The sequence below is a fragment of the Vulpes lagopus genome, chromosome 2 (assembly GCF_018345385.1).
Source record: "Vulpes lagopus strain Blue_001 chromosome 2, ASM1834538v1, whole genome shotgun sequence".
Lineage (NCBI taxonomy): Eukaryota > Metazoa > Chordata > Mammalia > Carnivora > Canidae > Vulpes > Vulpes lagopus.
The window spans coordinates 582,998-597,838 of record NC_054825.1 but is presented as its reverse complement, the minus strand read 5'-3'; the positions used below and the strand labels follow the sequence as shown (position 1 = coordinate 597,838).

Below are 14,841 nucleotides of genomic sequence, written 5' to 3'. Positions count from 1 at the left end.
TGATTTTTTTTTTAACATGGGAACTAACAAGTGCTGACAAGGAGGTGCAGAAATCAGAAGGTTTGGTGGGAATGTACAATGGTGCAACTTCTGTGGTAAATACTTTTGCATTTCCCCCAAAGGTTAAACACACAAGTACCATATAACCCAGCAATTCCACTCCTAGATACACGACAAAAAGAACTGAGAGCGGGGACACGGAGACACCTGTACACCCACGTTCACAGCAGCGAAATCACGTCCATCAATGGATGGATGGATAAGCCAACTGTGGTCCACCCCTACTGTGGAATACTACGCAGCCATAAAAAAGGAAATGCTGACGCCTGCTACGACACGAACGAAGCTTGAGGACACTGCGCCGAGTGAAATCAGCCAGACACAGAAGGACAGGACCTTTATGATTCCACTGATATGAGGAACCTGGCCCCCCCCCATTCACAGACACAGGAAGTGGAGCTGTTGTCTTACAGGGACAGGGTTTCTGTTGGGGATGATGAAAAGGCTTCAGGTATAGACACTGGTGAAGGTCACACTGAATTGTATACTTTCAATCAGTTAAAATGGTAAATATTATGTTATGTGTATTTTACCACAATTTTAAAAAGCACATTGGCAAGAACTGAACTTGAGGCTAAGTTCACACCTGGGCTTGGCAAACCTTTCCCGTAAAGTGCCAGGTACTAAGTACTTTTGGCGTCACGGGTCACCCGGCCACCGTCACAACTGCTCCCCTCTGCTGTGGTAGCCAAGCCACAGACAATACGTAAACGAACAGCAGGATCGTGTCCCCATGAAACTTTATTTACAAAAACAGCAGACAGGCTAGATGTGGCCCATGGGGCTGCCCACCCCGCTCAGACCGCCAGAGCTCCTCAACACCCAGCTTATATGAGACTACGATTTTCCATTTTCTTCTTGCTGTCCCTTGGACGGCAGTCTCCCCGGCCGGGGACGGCCTTGGGAAGGTCACACGTTCACACACCGCTGTGGGCCCTCCTGCCATGAGCCCAGCGCTGGAGTCAGCGCAGCGGGTAGCTCCCCTGTGGTGCCCATCCCCGTCCCCGTCCCCGTCCCCGCTGTGCCTCCCACAGCTCGTCTGGCTGCTGGCCTCTGAGGCTCCGTGGGGCGCTGGGCCGAGGGCCCAACCGGCTCTGTCCACGGGCTCTGTCCTACTGTCTCCCCACGGACCTCAGTCTGCCAACGCCCTTGACCTGCAGACCTTGCCCTCCTCGGGGCCCTGCTGAACACCGCCGGTTCATAGGTATGAGGCTGGCCTTCCCGGGCAGATGGGAAAGGTGCCGGGGGCCTGCGGGGGCCTGCGGGGGCCAAGGGCTGGGGCTGGGAATGCGCAGGACGTGCTCAGGACCCACGTGGTCAGCAGGCAGGAGGGCCGCCTCACGGACCTCCATGGACCCTCTCACGCTGGCTCTGGGCCCAGCGGTGCCCACTCAGGGGCCAGCCGGACATGGGGAGCCAGTCGGGGGCAGTCTCTCTACCAAGACCTCACATGCTGGTGATGGGGTAGGCGTGGGATGGTCAGGCCTTGACTTCCGCCATCTGAATCTACCCTTCTGTCCCCCCCTCCTCCGTCCCCTTCCTCTCTCCTGCTGGAGCTTTCTGGTGTGGGCCAGCGTCCTCCGGAGGGCACAGAGAGTGGGGTGACATTTCGCCCAGCTGGGATTTGGGAGAGGTCGCCGTCCTCCGAGCCCCCCACTCTGCAGGCCTTCGTGTTTCCAGTTTCAACAGCTCCCCGAGGTCTCCCTTGGGATGTCCCCCACCCCTTCTGGAGGGAGCCCGCCCCACCGCGGCCCCACACGGCACACCTGCTTTTTCCTTTCGGTCTTGTTGATGATGCTAATGATCTTCTGTATGACGTTCTTGGTCTTCCTCCTGTTGACGGCGGAGGACAGGAACGGAAGCCAGGTGTTCCAGTAGTGCCTCGCGGCCAGCATCACCAGGGCGCTGCTCCCGGCAATGCCCCCGAACCTGAAAGGGAATCCCTGGCTGGGAGGGGTGCGGACACGGTGCATGGGAGGCTCCTGGATTTACAGGGAGGAGGTGGGGCTGGGTGCCACAGGGCACCCCACGATGCACATGCCCCCTCCCTCTGATGACTCATGTCCAGGGGGTGGGGTGGGCGTCACCACAAAGGGTCACCAAGGAAGGGCCAGCCTTACTGACGGTCCCCACCAAGCACCGGGCCCTTCTTGCCGAGGTACTGCAAGTGCCGTTCATCTCCCCTACGCGCCGTGCACCCCAAACCCCTGGCCACTCGGCACGGTGCGGCGTACCTGGCGGCCTCTATGAAGGCCCTCGCGGCCGCCAGGCGCAGCTGCTTTCTCCCCTTCAGGTTCTCCATGATGCTCCTGCCCTGGACGCAGGCTGTGGTGCTCAGCATCTCCGCCACCGGCGCCGTCTCGGCCCTGGAGACAGAGAAGGGCCGCACATGCAGGACGGCTCTCCGGGGGACACAGGCGCTACGCAGGAGGGGGCAGGAGCCCTGGGGGCGTCCGCGGAAACCTCAGGAAGGTCCCCAAACCACGAGTAACTGGCTGAATCCGGTCGGCCCCCAGAACCACGACACACAATCGTGAACTGGGGTTTTACAGGACTCGTTTGTGGTTTGTTGCGCGGCAGCAACAGCTGAGCACCAGAAGCCCCCCTGTTGGCTCCCGCCGCGTAGGACGGCCGAGCCCCGCTGCGTGCTGAGAGCTCAGTCCTACAGTTTCGATGCAAACCCACGCCATGTGCGAGCCCTTCTCCCTAAATGTCTATGGTGGCCGCGCCGTGGCTGGTGCACACGCGACGCCCCATCGCCCCGTCCGACGCTAGAGGGGAGCAAATCCCCGAAACTCCCCCCGGGGGGCACCTGGGCAGGCTCCCTCCACGGGCCACTCGAGTCTTCATTTTTGAAGAGTCTCTTGCAAACAGCTTCTCGTCGGCTCTTACTCACTATTCAGTGCAGCACACCCAGACAGCCGGATGGGGCTGGGGTCGACCCCTCCCTTTGCCTTGCTTGCCTTTCAGTCTCTATGTTGTTTCCTCCCCCCTTTTGAGTTAATCCACTATTTTTTAGCATTGTGTTTCGTCACCTCTATTGGATTTTTAGTTATACTTTTTTATTATTTTCTTAGGACTTGCTCTAGTGATTACAACATACGTCCTTAACTAGTTACGGTCTAGCTTGGGTTAAGGCGAGGTAAGAACTCTGAACAATATACTCCTACGCACGTCCTTCCTATCATCCGTGTTACTGCGGCCGTGCATTTTACTTCTATATTAACAATCCCACAATTCAGCGTACTTTTGTTTCAAACAGGCAAATATCTTTTAAAGCATTTAAGAACTGAGGGGGAAAGCCTTTGTGTTTACCCACAGATTCGCCACTCTGGGTGCTCTCGACGGCTTCTTGGGCCAGGTTTCCATCAGCTGTATCATCGTCCTTTAGCCTGAAGAATTTCTTTTGACATCTCTTCTAGGAATGGACGATCTTACCTTTAGTTTACCTTAAAACATCACTTTCTGAAGGCTATTCTTGGACGTACAATTTTAGATTGACAGATTTTTCTTCTTTTAAAAAAGATCTTATTTCACAAGAGGGAGCAATAGCACACACGCAGGGGGGAGCGGCAGGCAGAGGGAGAGGGAGCAGCAGACTCCACTGAGCAGGGAGCCCAAGGCGGGACTCGAGCCTCAGGCCGCAGGATCCCAACCTGAGCCGAAAGCAGCCGCTGAACCCTCTGACCCACCCAGGCGCCCGACTGTTTCTGTCCTAATGACTGTGTCTTCTCCTGGTAGGGGAGAGCATCTTCTTGTGTTTCCCCGTGTCTAGTGGTTTTTTATTTCATGCTGGACACTGTAAGGGCTCCATTGTCGAGAGTGTGGCTGACGTCTTCCTTTAGAGGAAGGTTGGGTTTCCTTCTGACGGGCAGTTAATTTACTGGTGGCTCAGCTTGTTCTATCAAGATTCGAATGAGGCTTCTTAGGGCGAGTCTACAGGAGGCCTTACCGCCCTATCCCCAACGTGCGGTCTTCCAGAGTGCCTGGCAAGTTCAGTGACGCGTCCCTGACTCTCGTTGGCCAACTCTAGGTTCCACCATCTGTCTTCAGCTTAGAGACCACACCTCCGCGCCTGTGAGCACACATGCTCTGTCCAGAAACCCCCCCTCTCACCACGTCATATCCTATAAATGCCGGCTGCCTCAGCGGCCCCCAGCATGGGACCCTGTTTTATCCCAGGATGTCTTCCATCTGGTGTTTGAACAGCCCTCCAACCCCACACGGCAGAAGGTAAGAGTGAAATGTGAAGCCCACCTTTGAAGACCCTTTCTTGCAAAAATTTCTGCTCTGGACCATCTGTTGTCCAACGCCTGAAAATGACTGTTTCATGTGTTTTGTTAATCTTTATGGTTCTTTTCCACAGGACAAGAGTGTAATATCCATTACTGTATCATGGGCAGAAATGGTAGAAAAGGGGACATTCGAATTTATATAAAGACCCAACACTGATGATTATGTTAAATATTAAAATAATGGTGAACCAAGTAGAAATGTCCCAGATACTCTTAGACTACTTCCTTTCAATCTACTTTGTGCTGTTTTAGGGATCCACATGAAATTTCTTATTAAAATATATTCCTTTACGTTGATACTGTGAACGTGAAAGTTATTCTGGTAATTAAACACTCAGAGGTGAAAAATGCTAATTGATTAGCAACTGTACTACTTTTCACCAAGAACTAAAATTTATTTCTACTATTGAATGTGAAGTGCTATTATAAACTTGCTCTGTGACCAATTCCGTACTAGAGTTCTTACATATAACCTGCAAAATGGAAAAATTAGCACAAAAATTTGAAATGTGTCTAATTTTTTTAAAAAAGAATCATCTGCGGTGCATGCCATGTGGCTGAGTGTGATTACGTATCCTGCTTGACCAGGCACAGGGTCCAGTGCTCTGAGCGACTGGCAAGATCACCGCAAAGTGTGGCGTCTCTTACATAACCAAGGACCACTCGTGTCGGTCTCTCCCGCCGCCGAGCACTGAGCAGCATGCCTGAGCACAGCTAGCACCCGAGGGTGGGGGATGAACCGTCAGAGCCACAGTCAAACCCGGGCGAGACGGCAACCCACGGGGTGCAGTGACGCTGGTTACCACCAGAGGACGGTGATGTTCTACAAATGAGTTCCAAAAGTCAAAGTGGAAATTAAATTTTTACAGTACCTCTATTTCCCTGTTACTGTATGTATATATTTGTATTTTTATAAGATTCGTCATTTTAAAACGAAAGTAAATTTAAGAGACCCTGACGAAGAATGGCAAAGCCAGGGCACCTGTGCGGCATTCCCTGGCCGCGCCCTCCTGACCAGCCCTCAACCAGCAACAGAGTCAGCCTCAGCCCAACGACAGGACTAACGCAGCGGTGCTCACGGACCGACTCCTTGTAGGACAATGTCTTTGCGGTGTTGGATTTTTATCGCAGCGGAACCTGCATGTGGTTAGGAGTAACTACCTCCTACCCACCCACCCTCGTGCTGTTCTCCGAGGAAGTGACCCCTAAATCCACAGCTGTCCTCCAAGAGGCACGCGCTTGCCTCTAGAGCCCTGGCGTCGAACTTGACTTCCCATCGGACCACCTCACACCTTACCTACGGAGCTCTCACAGCGACCCACGGAGCTTAATCACTCAGACCCTCCTTTACCCTCTTCCCACCCTGTGACACAGCTGATGGCGGCACGTGCCTCAGAACATCACACTAGGGATCCCTGGGTGGCTCAGCGGTTTAGCACCTGCCTTTGGCCCAGAGTGCGATCCTGGAGACCCGGGATCGAGTCCTGCGTCAGGCTCCCGGCATGGAGCCTGCTTCTCCCTCCTCCTGTGTCTCTGCCTCTCTATGTCTATCATAAATAAATAAATAAATAAATAAATAAATAAATAAATAAATCTTAAAAAAGAAAAAAAGAACATCACACTAGCTTCCAATCTGGTGGACCCGCAGCCGGTGACACCATGGGTCACCTCCTTGGCGAGGACATTATCACGGCAACACCCCTCCCCCCCGAAGTGTGTTGTCTGTGCTTTCACTGTGGCACCGTCAAAGTCGGTAACACTGATCTTCTGTTAAATAGTCACAAAATGTTAATCCTAAACTAAAATGTCAGCAAACACCGCAATAACACAAGTGGCTTTCACCGGGAAGTCCAGCTGCGTATTACTCCGGGGTCTCCTGGAGCTTCCAGGTGGCTTTTTGTCCACTGTGTTATTTTCCTTCAACACAACACCCAGGGGCCTCTGGCTTCCCTGCCCTCACTCCCCAGGGCATCCTCCATCCTGCCCCAGTTTACACGGTGGCTCTCGCAGCGAGCAGCACAGCTTGACAACTTTCTGGGTTGGATCTATTATTTCCAACATCCCACATTCTTCTCTTTTTTTGGTTTATTCCCTTGTTTTTCTGGAGCATATCCCTCAACGAGCTTTCTAAAAACAGGTGTGTGGGACATATATGTTCTAGGTCTGTGTCCGCCTAAAAATGGCTTTCCGTACCCATAGATTTGACAATAAGTGTGGGCGAGTTAGAATTTCCACTTAGGAAGCTCCATCCTTCCTCTACCTTCCAGGGATGGGTTCAGACGACTTGAATTTCTGTCTCCTGCGGCCTCGTAGGTCCCTCTGTGGGGACTCGATGGTCCCGGTGGTCTGCACCCGAGGGTCTCCTCGCTCTCTCTGCGGCTCCGTGGCGGGGCTGCTCACGGGACGGGCTTCCTCTGCGCCACCCCTCACTCAGACTTCTCTCTCAAGAGCATTCTCTGCTCCTTCTGGAGTCTGAAAGTTAGACGTCCCGCGTGTCTTCTGGCTTCTGTCCCATTTTCTGTACATCTGTCCTTTTCATCGACTTCCTGTGAGACTTCCCCACACTTCATCTGCACTGAATTTCTGCTCAGGAGATCCTCGGTCCTTCGTTATTCACTTTCCACAACAACGCACAACGCAGTGCTGTGCTTCTTCAATGCTGCGTTTTTCATATGTTTGAGAGGTTTCTCTTAACGTTCTCCTCTGATCGCTGTGCAGTCTGGGCCGCAGACTGATTTCCCTACTTAAGAGTGTGGCTGAGGTGCTGCTGGGGAGCTCTCCATACGTGGCTTCGGCCCATCTGCTGACGGGCATAGCTTCATGCTGGTTGGTGGGCAGCCGGGGTTGGGCGAGGGACCCCTGATGCCTACCTGGGGCCAGATGTCCCGGCAGCTGGCCAGGTGCACGTCCCACCTCGGTGCACAGCCGCCTGCGTGGGCCAAGGCCAGCAGCGGCAGTCTCCTCGCAGCCCTTGGGCTGGGTGGCCCGGGACCACCCCTCGGTGCCCACCCACTGCATGGTAAGCCTGGGGTGGGAAGTCGAAAAGTGGGAGATTTTCCTTTTGGAAGCAAAGTAAATCTTATTACAGATTGTTGAGAAAAAATAATGTCTGGCCTCCGAGCGACGTCAAATATACCAGCACCAACACCAGTGCACGCTGTTTGGAGGAAGGGTCCCTCCCGACAGCAAGGCCCCCGGTGCTGTAGTGAGAAATGACAGGCCCCGTGGCGGCTAGCTCTGCTTCCCCAGGGCGCCTTCCTGACGTCCCACGGCTCCTGCCTCACCTCGGGGGGCCCGGGCACCTGGGGCGAGGCTGGCGGGCACAGGTGCCACATGCTCAGCTCCTCGAGGGCTTAGCCGACCGTGTGCTCACAGACTTGCCGGCTCCTGCCGCCTTCCAGCTGCCTCACGCTCCGCCCGCTGACCTCTCCTCCCCCCATGGGGCAAGCTCCGCAGCTCCACCTCGTCCCAACACGCGTCCACGACGGGGGCGTTCTGGAAATCTCTGCCTCTGCTTCAGTGACACCTGGGCCTCCTGGGTGCTGCCCCGAGCCCCAGGCTCCCTCGGGCGCTGCCCTGTCCTGACTGGTCGTGCAGCCCAGCGTCCTGGGCGCCCACCCTGACTTGCCCTGCAGGGCCATGCCTCACCTGCCCGCCACCCACGGTGTTGAGCCAGGACCACAGCCCTCCAGCAGGACTTTACGGCCCCGTGTCCACCCCCTCCGCCCCCAGGGTGAGCTTCCTGCGCCCCGTCTGAGGTGGGAGGGCAGCTGGTGCTCTCAGACCCCAAGCGGCTGATTCCGGGGAAGTTATGTAAAGTAACCAAACACGGGGGACCCCCGTTCAGTTCGGATGGTTTCCCAGTACTTTGCAAGAACAGACGTCGTTCCTCGGGCCGCGTCCTCAGAGCCCCTCCGTGGAGGGCCTCTCCTGCCGCCAGTGCCCCTGCCCACGTCTCCCGTCTCAGGGATGCACACTCACAGGGGCCACAGCTGACATCTCCGGCAGTTTCTAGCACGCTCCTGCCGACAGAGCGGGGGCCCCGGTCACGTCCAAGAGGCAGTGTCCGGTGGTCTCTGGGGCTGTGGGCTTGTTGCCCAGAGCGGGGTGGCCTCAGGCCAGCGACTCGACCTCTACTTGCCTCAGTTTCTCCCATCAACGTGGGAGCCGTGGTGCCCACCAGAGAGCTGCTCCGGGTGTGAGACAGCCCGAGAACCCCCAGCCACACGGTGCCCCCGTCAGCCCCTGAGCTGAGGCCCTGGCCAAGTGCTGGTCAGCGGTGGGAGGACACCTCGGGTGGCCTCCATTCGCCGGCCCCCAAATACACATCGGATGTGTCTGACACAGGCCGTGGAGCTGCGGCTGAGATACGGCGGACGGATCCCCGTCCCCAGGGGTTCAGAGTGGGAGACGGAGCACCCCTCAACCGCCAAGCACGCTGCTGCAGGGGCGGCCAGGGCTGGGGACACAGGGTGGCAGGCACGCCTGCGATCTGGCCTCGGACAAGCAGACAGGCTGTTCGGCCACCACGAACGTCTTCAGACCCTTCAGTTGGTGATTTTGCCATTTTCAGTAAATAACGCCAGAAGAACGTCCGGGACAGCTGTCTTCACCTCGGATGCAGTCACAGCAGCAACAGATGGGAGAGGTTGGGCTCGGGCGTTCCCGGGCATGGGGCCGGGGGCCGGAGCAGGTCCTGGAGCCCTGGCCACCACGGCCCCGAGAGCGGGCGCGGGGGTGCTCCCGTCGCTGACAGTCCTCCCAGGGACTTCCAGACTCACGGGACATGTTCATGGCTACTTCAGTCGAAGCTCTGGGTGCCTCGGGCACGGCACACGTGGCTCTGGGCGCCCCCCCCCCCGCCTCTGCCCTTCACGGGCGGCTCGGTGACCTGGGGAGGCTGCAGGGGGCTGGTGCACACGTGACCTCGCCTGCCTGCCCCTCTGTCCACACGCAGCCGCCGCCCGTGTGCCCCTCGACCTGCGGGGAGTCAGTCCGCGACGTGTGGACACCGGGCGTCAGGTGCTACTTACGGGCTACACATCCGCAGGTACCGGATGCCCATCTGGATGGCCTTCTGCGAGCACAGCATGGTGACCTCATAGTCGTGGGCCACGTGGGCAAAGTGGGTCAGTCGCATCAGGGTCTGCAGCTCCACCAGGGGGTCCGACCAGGTGCACTCAGAAGCCATCTTCACCAACTTCCGGGGTTGGGGGGGGTCTTAGTGCAGCCGCGTGAGCCCCACGGGCTGCCCTTGCCCTGTGCTGAGCTCCCGTGGGGAAGGGACCTCGGGGGCCCTGCGGGGACGGCGCCGACTCTGAGGTGAGGACGGGGTCACTGCATGGGGCGCTGAGTCCCTCCTCCCCCGCAGGGGAGGCCCCCGACCCCGGCTCCATGTCCAAGGAGCAGCCTCGGGGCAGGGACTCCTACCTGGGCCAAGGGGGGCACGGTGAAGTCCATGAGGCCCAGCCCGTTGCAGGAGTACATCTCCAGGGCGACGAGGACCCGCGTCACTGAGTTCACATCCTCGTTGGGATTCTGGGGGAGGAAGCAGCAGTGTCCATCAGCCCAAGGACGCTGGACACGGGGACCGTGGCCCCAGACACATGGCCCCTGCCACTGCTGTGCCCGTTTCTCTCCAAGATCCCTTTCCAGGCTGTGACAGGTGGTGGCTGGGCTGGCCGGCGGGGTGGGGCCTGCCCTCCTGCGGCCCAGGTGCCCTCTGACTGCCCACCAACTCAGAGCCCACGTCTGGGGGAGCAGAGGCCGTGGGCCCCCTGTCCCTCTCCTCCCCGGGCCCCTGTTCGCCCGCCCAGCCTCACCCCCACGGCCTGCTTCCCTCCGGCCTGGGTTCCGCACCAGGTAAGGCCAGAGGACTCAGGAGAGGACGCTGTGGCTGGGGCAGGGACCTCAGCGGGCACAGACCTTCCTGGAGGGCAAGCGCTCCTCAGTGGGAGGAGGGGACCTCCCCGCCGCGCACTCTCATGCACATCGGCGAGGCCGCAGGGTGCCCATCCTGCTGTCCCTTCAGGTGGGAAACAGAGGAAGATTCTGGCCAGAGGCACCTGCCCACAGGTCCTGGCTGGTGGGGACAAGCCTCCCCAAGCCCGCGGGCACCCCCGGACGCTGGCTAGCACCCCAGGGCGCTGGCACCTGCTCATCGATGCCCAGTCGCGGCCCGATCTGCTGCTGCAGCAGCTGCTTGGCCTTCACCCAGGTGGCGATGAGCTGCTGCCGGGTGCTGGTGGGCACCACCTCCTCGGGCACAGTCCCGTCAGTCAGGCCCAGGGCAAACTCGCAGACCTAGAACAGACAGCTCCACGCTCATAGGACCTGAATTTTGAACAGGGAAATCTGCGCTAAAGCCCCCGTTATTAAAAATAAGTGGACGCGGCTCCAGGTCAGACCGCAGCGGTGGTTCAAGTGGGCACCGGCCCTGAAGCTGGACAGCCTGACCTGCACATACCCTGGGGGAGCCCGAGCCCCGGGGCCCTGAGCCTCCCCGAGAATGTCCAGGTCTCTGTGGCGACCTTAATTTTAGAGAAAAGCATGTTTTCCACCCCTCTGTGCCTTGCACCCTGCACCCTGGCCGTGGCCAGCCCCCTCCCGACTGCCCGGCCCTCTGTCACCTCCCCGCTCTGAGCGGGGTCCCGCGGCCTCGCGTGCGGCGGGGGCCGTACCTCTACAGCAGTTCTGACTTCAGAGCTGGCTCCCGAGTCCAGGGGCATATGAAACAGGTTTGGGCGCACGGGTCTTTTAGATTTTTCTGGCACTTGGGTGGGAATCCAGGTGATAATCAAGCCCCGAGCCAAAGCATTGCACAGCATCACCAGCATGGTGGGGTCTCTGAAAGCAACACACCAGCGGGTGAGAGCACAGTCGCACGCACACGGGTTCACGGTTCTCAGGCCTTCCGGGGGGCGCTGGCTGTGACGAGGTCCACACTGGTGAGGCCTCGGTCCCCCGCCACTGCCGGCCTTCACACCGAGAGGGCGCCCCATGCCAGGTGGGCAGGCTCCCTGGATGCACAGAGGGGACAACCTGGCCTCTGCAGCCGCTGCGAGGCGTCTGTGCACCCGGCCCCGGTCACGGCCCAGGCATGCCCAACGGTCAGTTAAAATTGTCAAAAATGGTCTCCACGTGTCAAGAATCAGGGACACAAAGTCTGATCCCCATCCACGTGGCAACTGGCAGGACAAAGGGGAGAGGCTGGTGTCCAGGGGGCACCCGGTGGGCGCCCGAGTCAGAGGACTGTTCGTGGGGCCTGCTGAGCTCTTCTGGATCTTGTGGCCCATTTTTGTTATTTGTCACAAAAGTCCACACAGGCACTGACCCACCACGGCGTCTCTGCCTCAGATGCAAAAACCTATAATCTTATCATTCAGGGGACGCCTAGAGGGGGCTCAGCAGTTGAGCACCTTGCCTTCAGCTCAGGGCGGGACCCCGGGGTCCCGGGATCGAGTCCCGCATCAGGTCCCCGCAGGGAGCCTGCTTCTCCCTCTGCCTGGGTCTCTGCCTCTCTCTCTCGTGAATAAATAAATTATTTTTTAAAAATAAAATCTTATCATTCAGACTAAAACCCAAACCAACAACAACAAAAAGGAGAGCCCTAAAACGTCATCCTCGTCAGGGAACCTTCGACCGACCGACCGGATGTTTCCAAGGTCTGCCTCAGCTCACGAGAGCATCGTCCCTCACAGACTCACACCCACCGGATAAGAAATCACAGATGAAGAGTCTCAACCCCGTGCGGAACCCGAGTGAGGTTCGTATGGAGGGTCCTCTCTCCTCCCATTTCCCAAGTCTCGGCAAACCTTCCTCAAAATACTTCTATCTCGAACAGTGAGGTTGGCGGGATCCACGCGGGGCCGCTGTGGGGCAGGGGCGGGGCTGTGTGCGGGAGGGTGAGCACCGCTGGGGGTGCAGGGCAGCAAAGAGCCGGGGACGGCCTGAGCAGCCCCCCATGTCCCCGCCACCGCCAGACACCGGCCAACGGCAGTCCCAGCCCTCCCCGCAGGGAGCGGTCAAGGGGCAGCAGATGGAGCCTCCACGGGGCTGGGCGCGCCGTGCCCGCCAGCGCACCTACCCACTGTGGCCCGTGGCCTTGACGATGCTCAGGAGGTGGTCCAAGGTGTCCACGAGCTCCTTCTGCCTCCCGGCCACGATGAGGTGGTGGTTGTGGTTCAGGACGTAGACCACCGCATTCTGCACGATCCAGCTCTCCTGGATCTCTCGTCCGATCTCGGCGGACCGCAGCCAGCAGTTCATGGCGCTCTGCGACAGACCCTCGATCCAGGTCCTGCGGAGCAAAGCCCCCTCAGGCTTCCCCTGAAGGGACGCCTCCCCCAAACGGGCATCAAAGGCACAAATGCGACCTCTGCCAGCGGCCTGCGGCGTCTGGGGCCAGGAAGATGCCCCTGCACGGGGCTGCCCCTGCGACCGCAGCTGCCTCCTGGCCCCGCGGCAGGTCCCGTGAGGAGCCGTCCTCGGAGCACACAGAGCGCGGCCCCCGCACACGCCCGCCACTAACACCACCTCCTCGTCTCCCATTTGCACTAATAACAGACCCACCGGAAGGAGGCAGTTCGAAGTCTCCTAAAACACACCAGACACATCTGTGCTTCCAGGCACACGGTGCGAACCGCGGCCCTGGGCTGCGCACGGCCACCCTGAGCCTGCACCCTGCCGCCCCCACCGCTGCGGGGTCGCCCGGGCCCCGGCAGGCCACCTACTGGTACGTGATCCACTGCGTGTTGTCCTCCGGGGACTCGAGTGTGTAGCCAGCGGAGTGCTGGCTCAGGTCCTCGGGGGGCTGCGGACGGTCATTTAGCTCCACACCTTCCGACCGCAGCAGGTGCACGGTGGCCTGGGAAGGAAGGGCGGGGCAGGAGCGGTCGCAGGAGAGGGCCCAGGCGCCAGGCGGGAAGGCGCAGCCTGGCCGAGGTGGGCGGGCCCCGGGAGGAAGCCACGGTCTCCCCAGCCTCCAGCGTTCTCCCCGCCGCCCCCTGCTCGCGTCTCACCATAAAGGCTGTGTCTCAAGGAGAGAAGGCCCTGCTAGGACCAGCCTGGTCGGCCCCCGCCTCAGACACGCTCACTTCTCAATGGCACCAAGTGCCTGGCCAGCGCCACCCCCGCCCCCGGTCACTCCGCAAATGTGTGGAGACACTGACTGCTCTTGGACGCGCCGGCGCGGGCGGGTGGGGCTGCTCACAGCGGGGCCCACGGTCCTGCCGCTCCTGGCATAGAGCTCTGCACCGTCACCACCGTGACCCCAGCTCACAGCACCGGGCCCGCCCTCAGGAGGCACTCGGCAGACCCTGACCGAATCATTAGGGTTTCCCCACTGACCCCAAGAGAAACCATGGGAAGCGGCTCCAGGAATCATGAAGTGACAAATGTCACCACGCATCCCCTCCCTGGGTGCGGGTGCAGGTGCGTGGCTGAGACGGAGCCTGGGGTCCCCTGTGCTCACTCTGGCAGTGGCTGTGACGCCCGGGAAGGCCCCAGGGGCCGGTCCCCAGAACACCCAGCCCTCCTCCCTACTACACCTCACTAAAGGTGCCGTCGAAGCCCACTCCAATGCAAACACCCCCACACGGAGCAATGGTCACCCTGTGGTACCTCCAGACTTAGGGCTCGGGATTCAGAAATTACTTCTAAGGAATACGAGATCATCGCGACACATTCGTGAGCCCAGGAAAGCGCCCCCCCCCCCCGCACTGCCGTTCCCGGAGACCGTGTCGGGGTGCCCGCTAGGCACACGCTGCAGACAGGGGCGCACCTCTGCACTGATGAACCCCACCTCCGCGAACTTCCGGAGCAGGCTGGACGACACCTGCTTCTGCAGGGGGACCTCCGACGGGCCCCGGGCGTCCTGGGCCGAGCTGTCGCCGCCCTTCTTCCTCCCTGAGGGAAAGAGCCACGGTGCAGCCTCGGCCAGACATGCTCGGCTTTCCCAGCAAACAAAGCACAGGGGTCCTGGCCCACCCCAGCTGTGGGGTCGTGCTGGTCTCTGGGAGGTGGGCCTTCTGCCCAGGACGGTGGGCCGGGCCCCCGGCGAGGACGGCCAAGGCGGCCCCAGGTCAGCTGGCCCCAGCTCATCTGAGGACGGTCCCAACATAGTCGTGGCTTTTCCTCCTGCACTTCTGCACCCGAGAAGCCCTGGCCCCGCCCAGCCTGTGGCAACCCCGTGCCCAGCGGCCCCGGCCCGCCCCCCGTGCCCAGCGGCCCCGACAGCCCCGTGCCCAGCCATGGGGCCCCTGCGCATCCCTGTGTCCTCACAGTCCACTAGACCGCGGCCCCTCCAGAGCTGCCCCGAGCCGTCCCAGACCCTGTGCCGATGCAGGGAGCTGGCCGCCCCTCACTCCTGAGGGACCCGCCTGCCGGCACTGGTCCCGCCTTCATGGTCAGCCCTGAGCTCCGCCCTCTGCCCCCTGGCTCCCAGGCAGCGGCCTGGTTCCCTGCTCACAGCAGGTGCCTGTGCTGA

The 14,841-nt window shown here is 59.7% G+C and overlaps 1 protein-coding gene across 3 annotated transcripts in view; it reads right to left on the bottom strand.

Moving 5' to 3' along the window:
• The window catches only part of CFAP46 (cilia and flagella associated protein 46), a 102,881-nt gene that overhangs the window by 52,508 nt on the left and 35,532 nt on the right, over window positions 1-14,841 (bottom strand). For all 3 annotated transcript variants that reach the window (XM_041743635.1, XM_041743636.1, XM_041743637.1), the window contains exons 16-24: window positions 14,137-14,261; window positions 13,088-13,221; window positions 12,442-12,654; window positions 11,036-11,201; window positions 10,509-10,658; window positions 9,786-9,893; window positions 9,389-9,555; window positions 2,295-2,426; window positions 1,827-1,989 (exon numbers count right to left, since the gene is read on the bottom strand). In XM_041743635.1, the coding sequence (XP_041599569.1) occupies window positions 1,827-1,989; window positions 2,295-2,426; window positions 9,389-9,555; window positions 9,786-9,893; window positions 10,509-10,658; window positions 11,036-11,201; window positions 12,442-12,654; window positions 13,088-13,221; window positions 14,137-14,261 (1,358 nt within the window). The remainder of the gene's footprint in view (window positions 1-1,826; window positions 1,990-2,294; window positions 2,427-9,388; window positions 9,556-9,785; window positions 9,894-10,508; window positions 10,659-11,035; window positions 11,202-12,441; window positions 12,655-13,087; window positions 13,222-14,136; window positions 14,262-14,841) is intronic.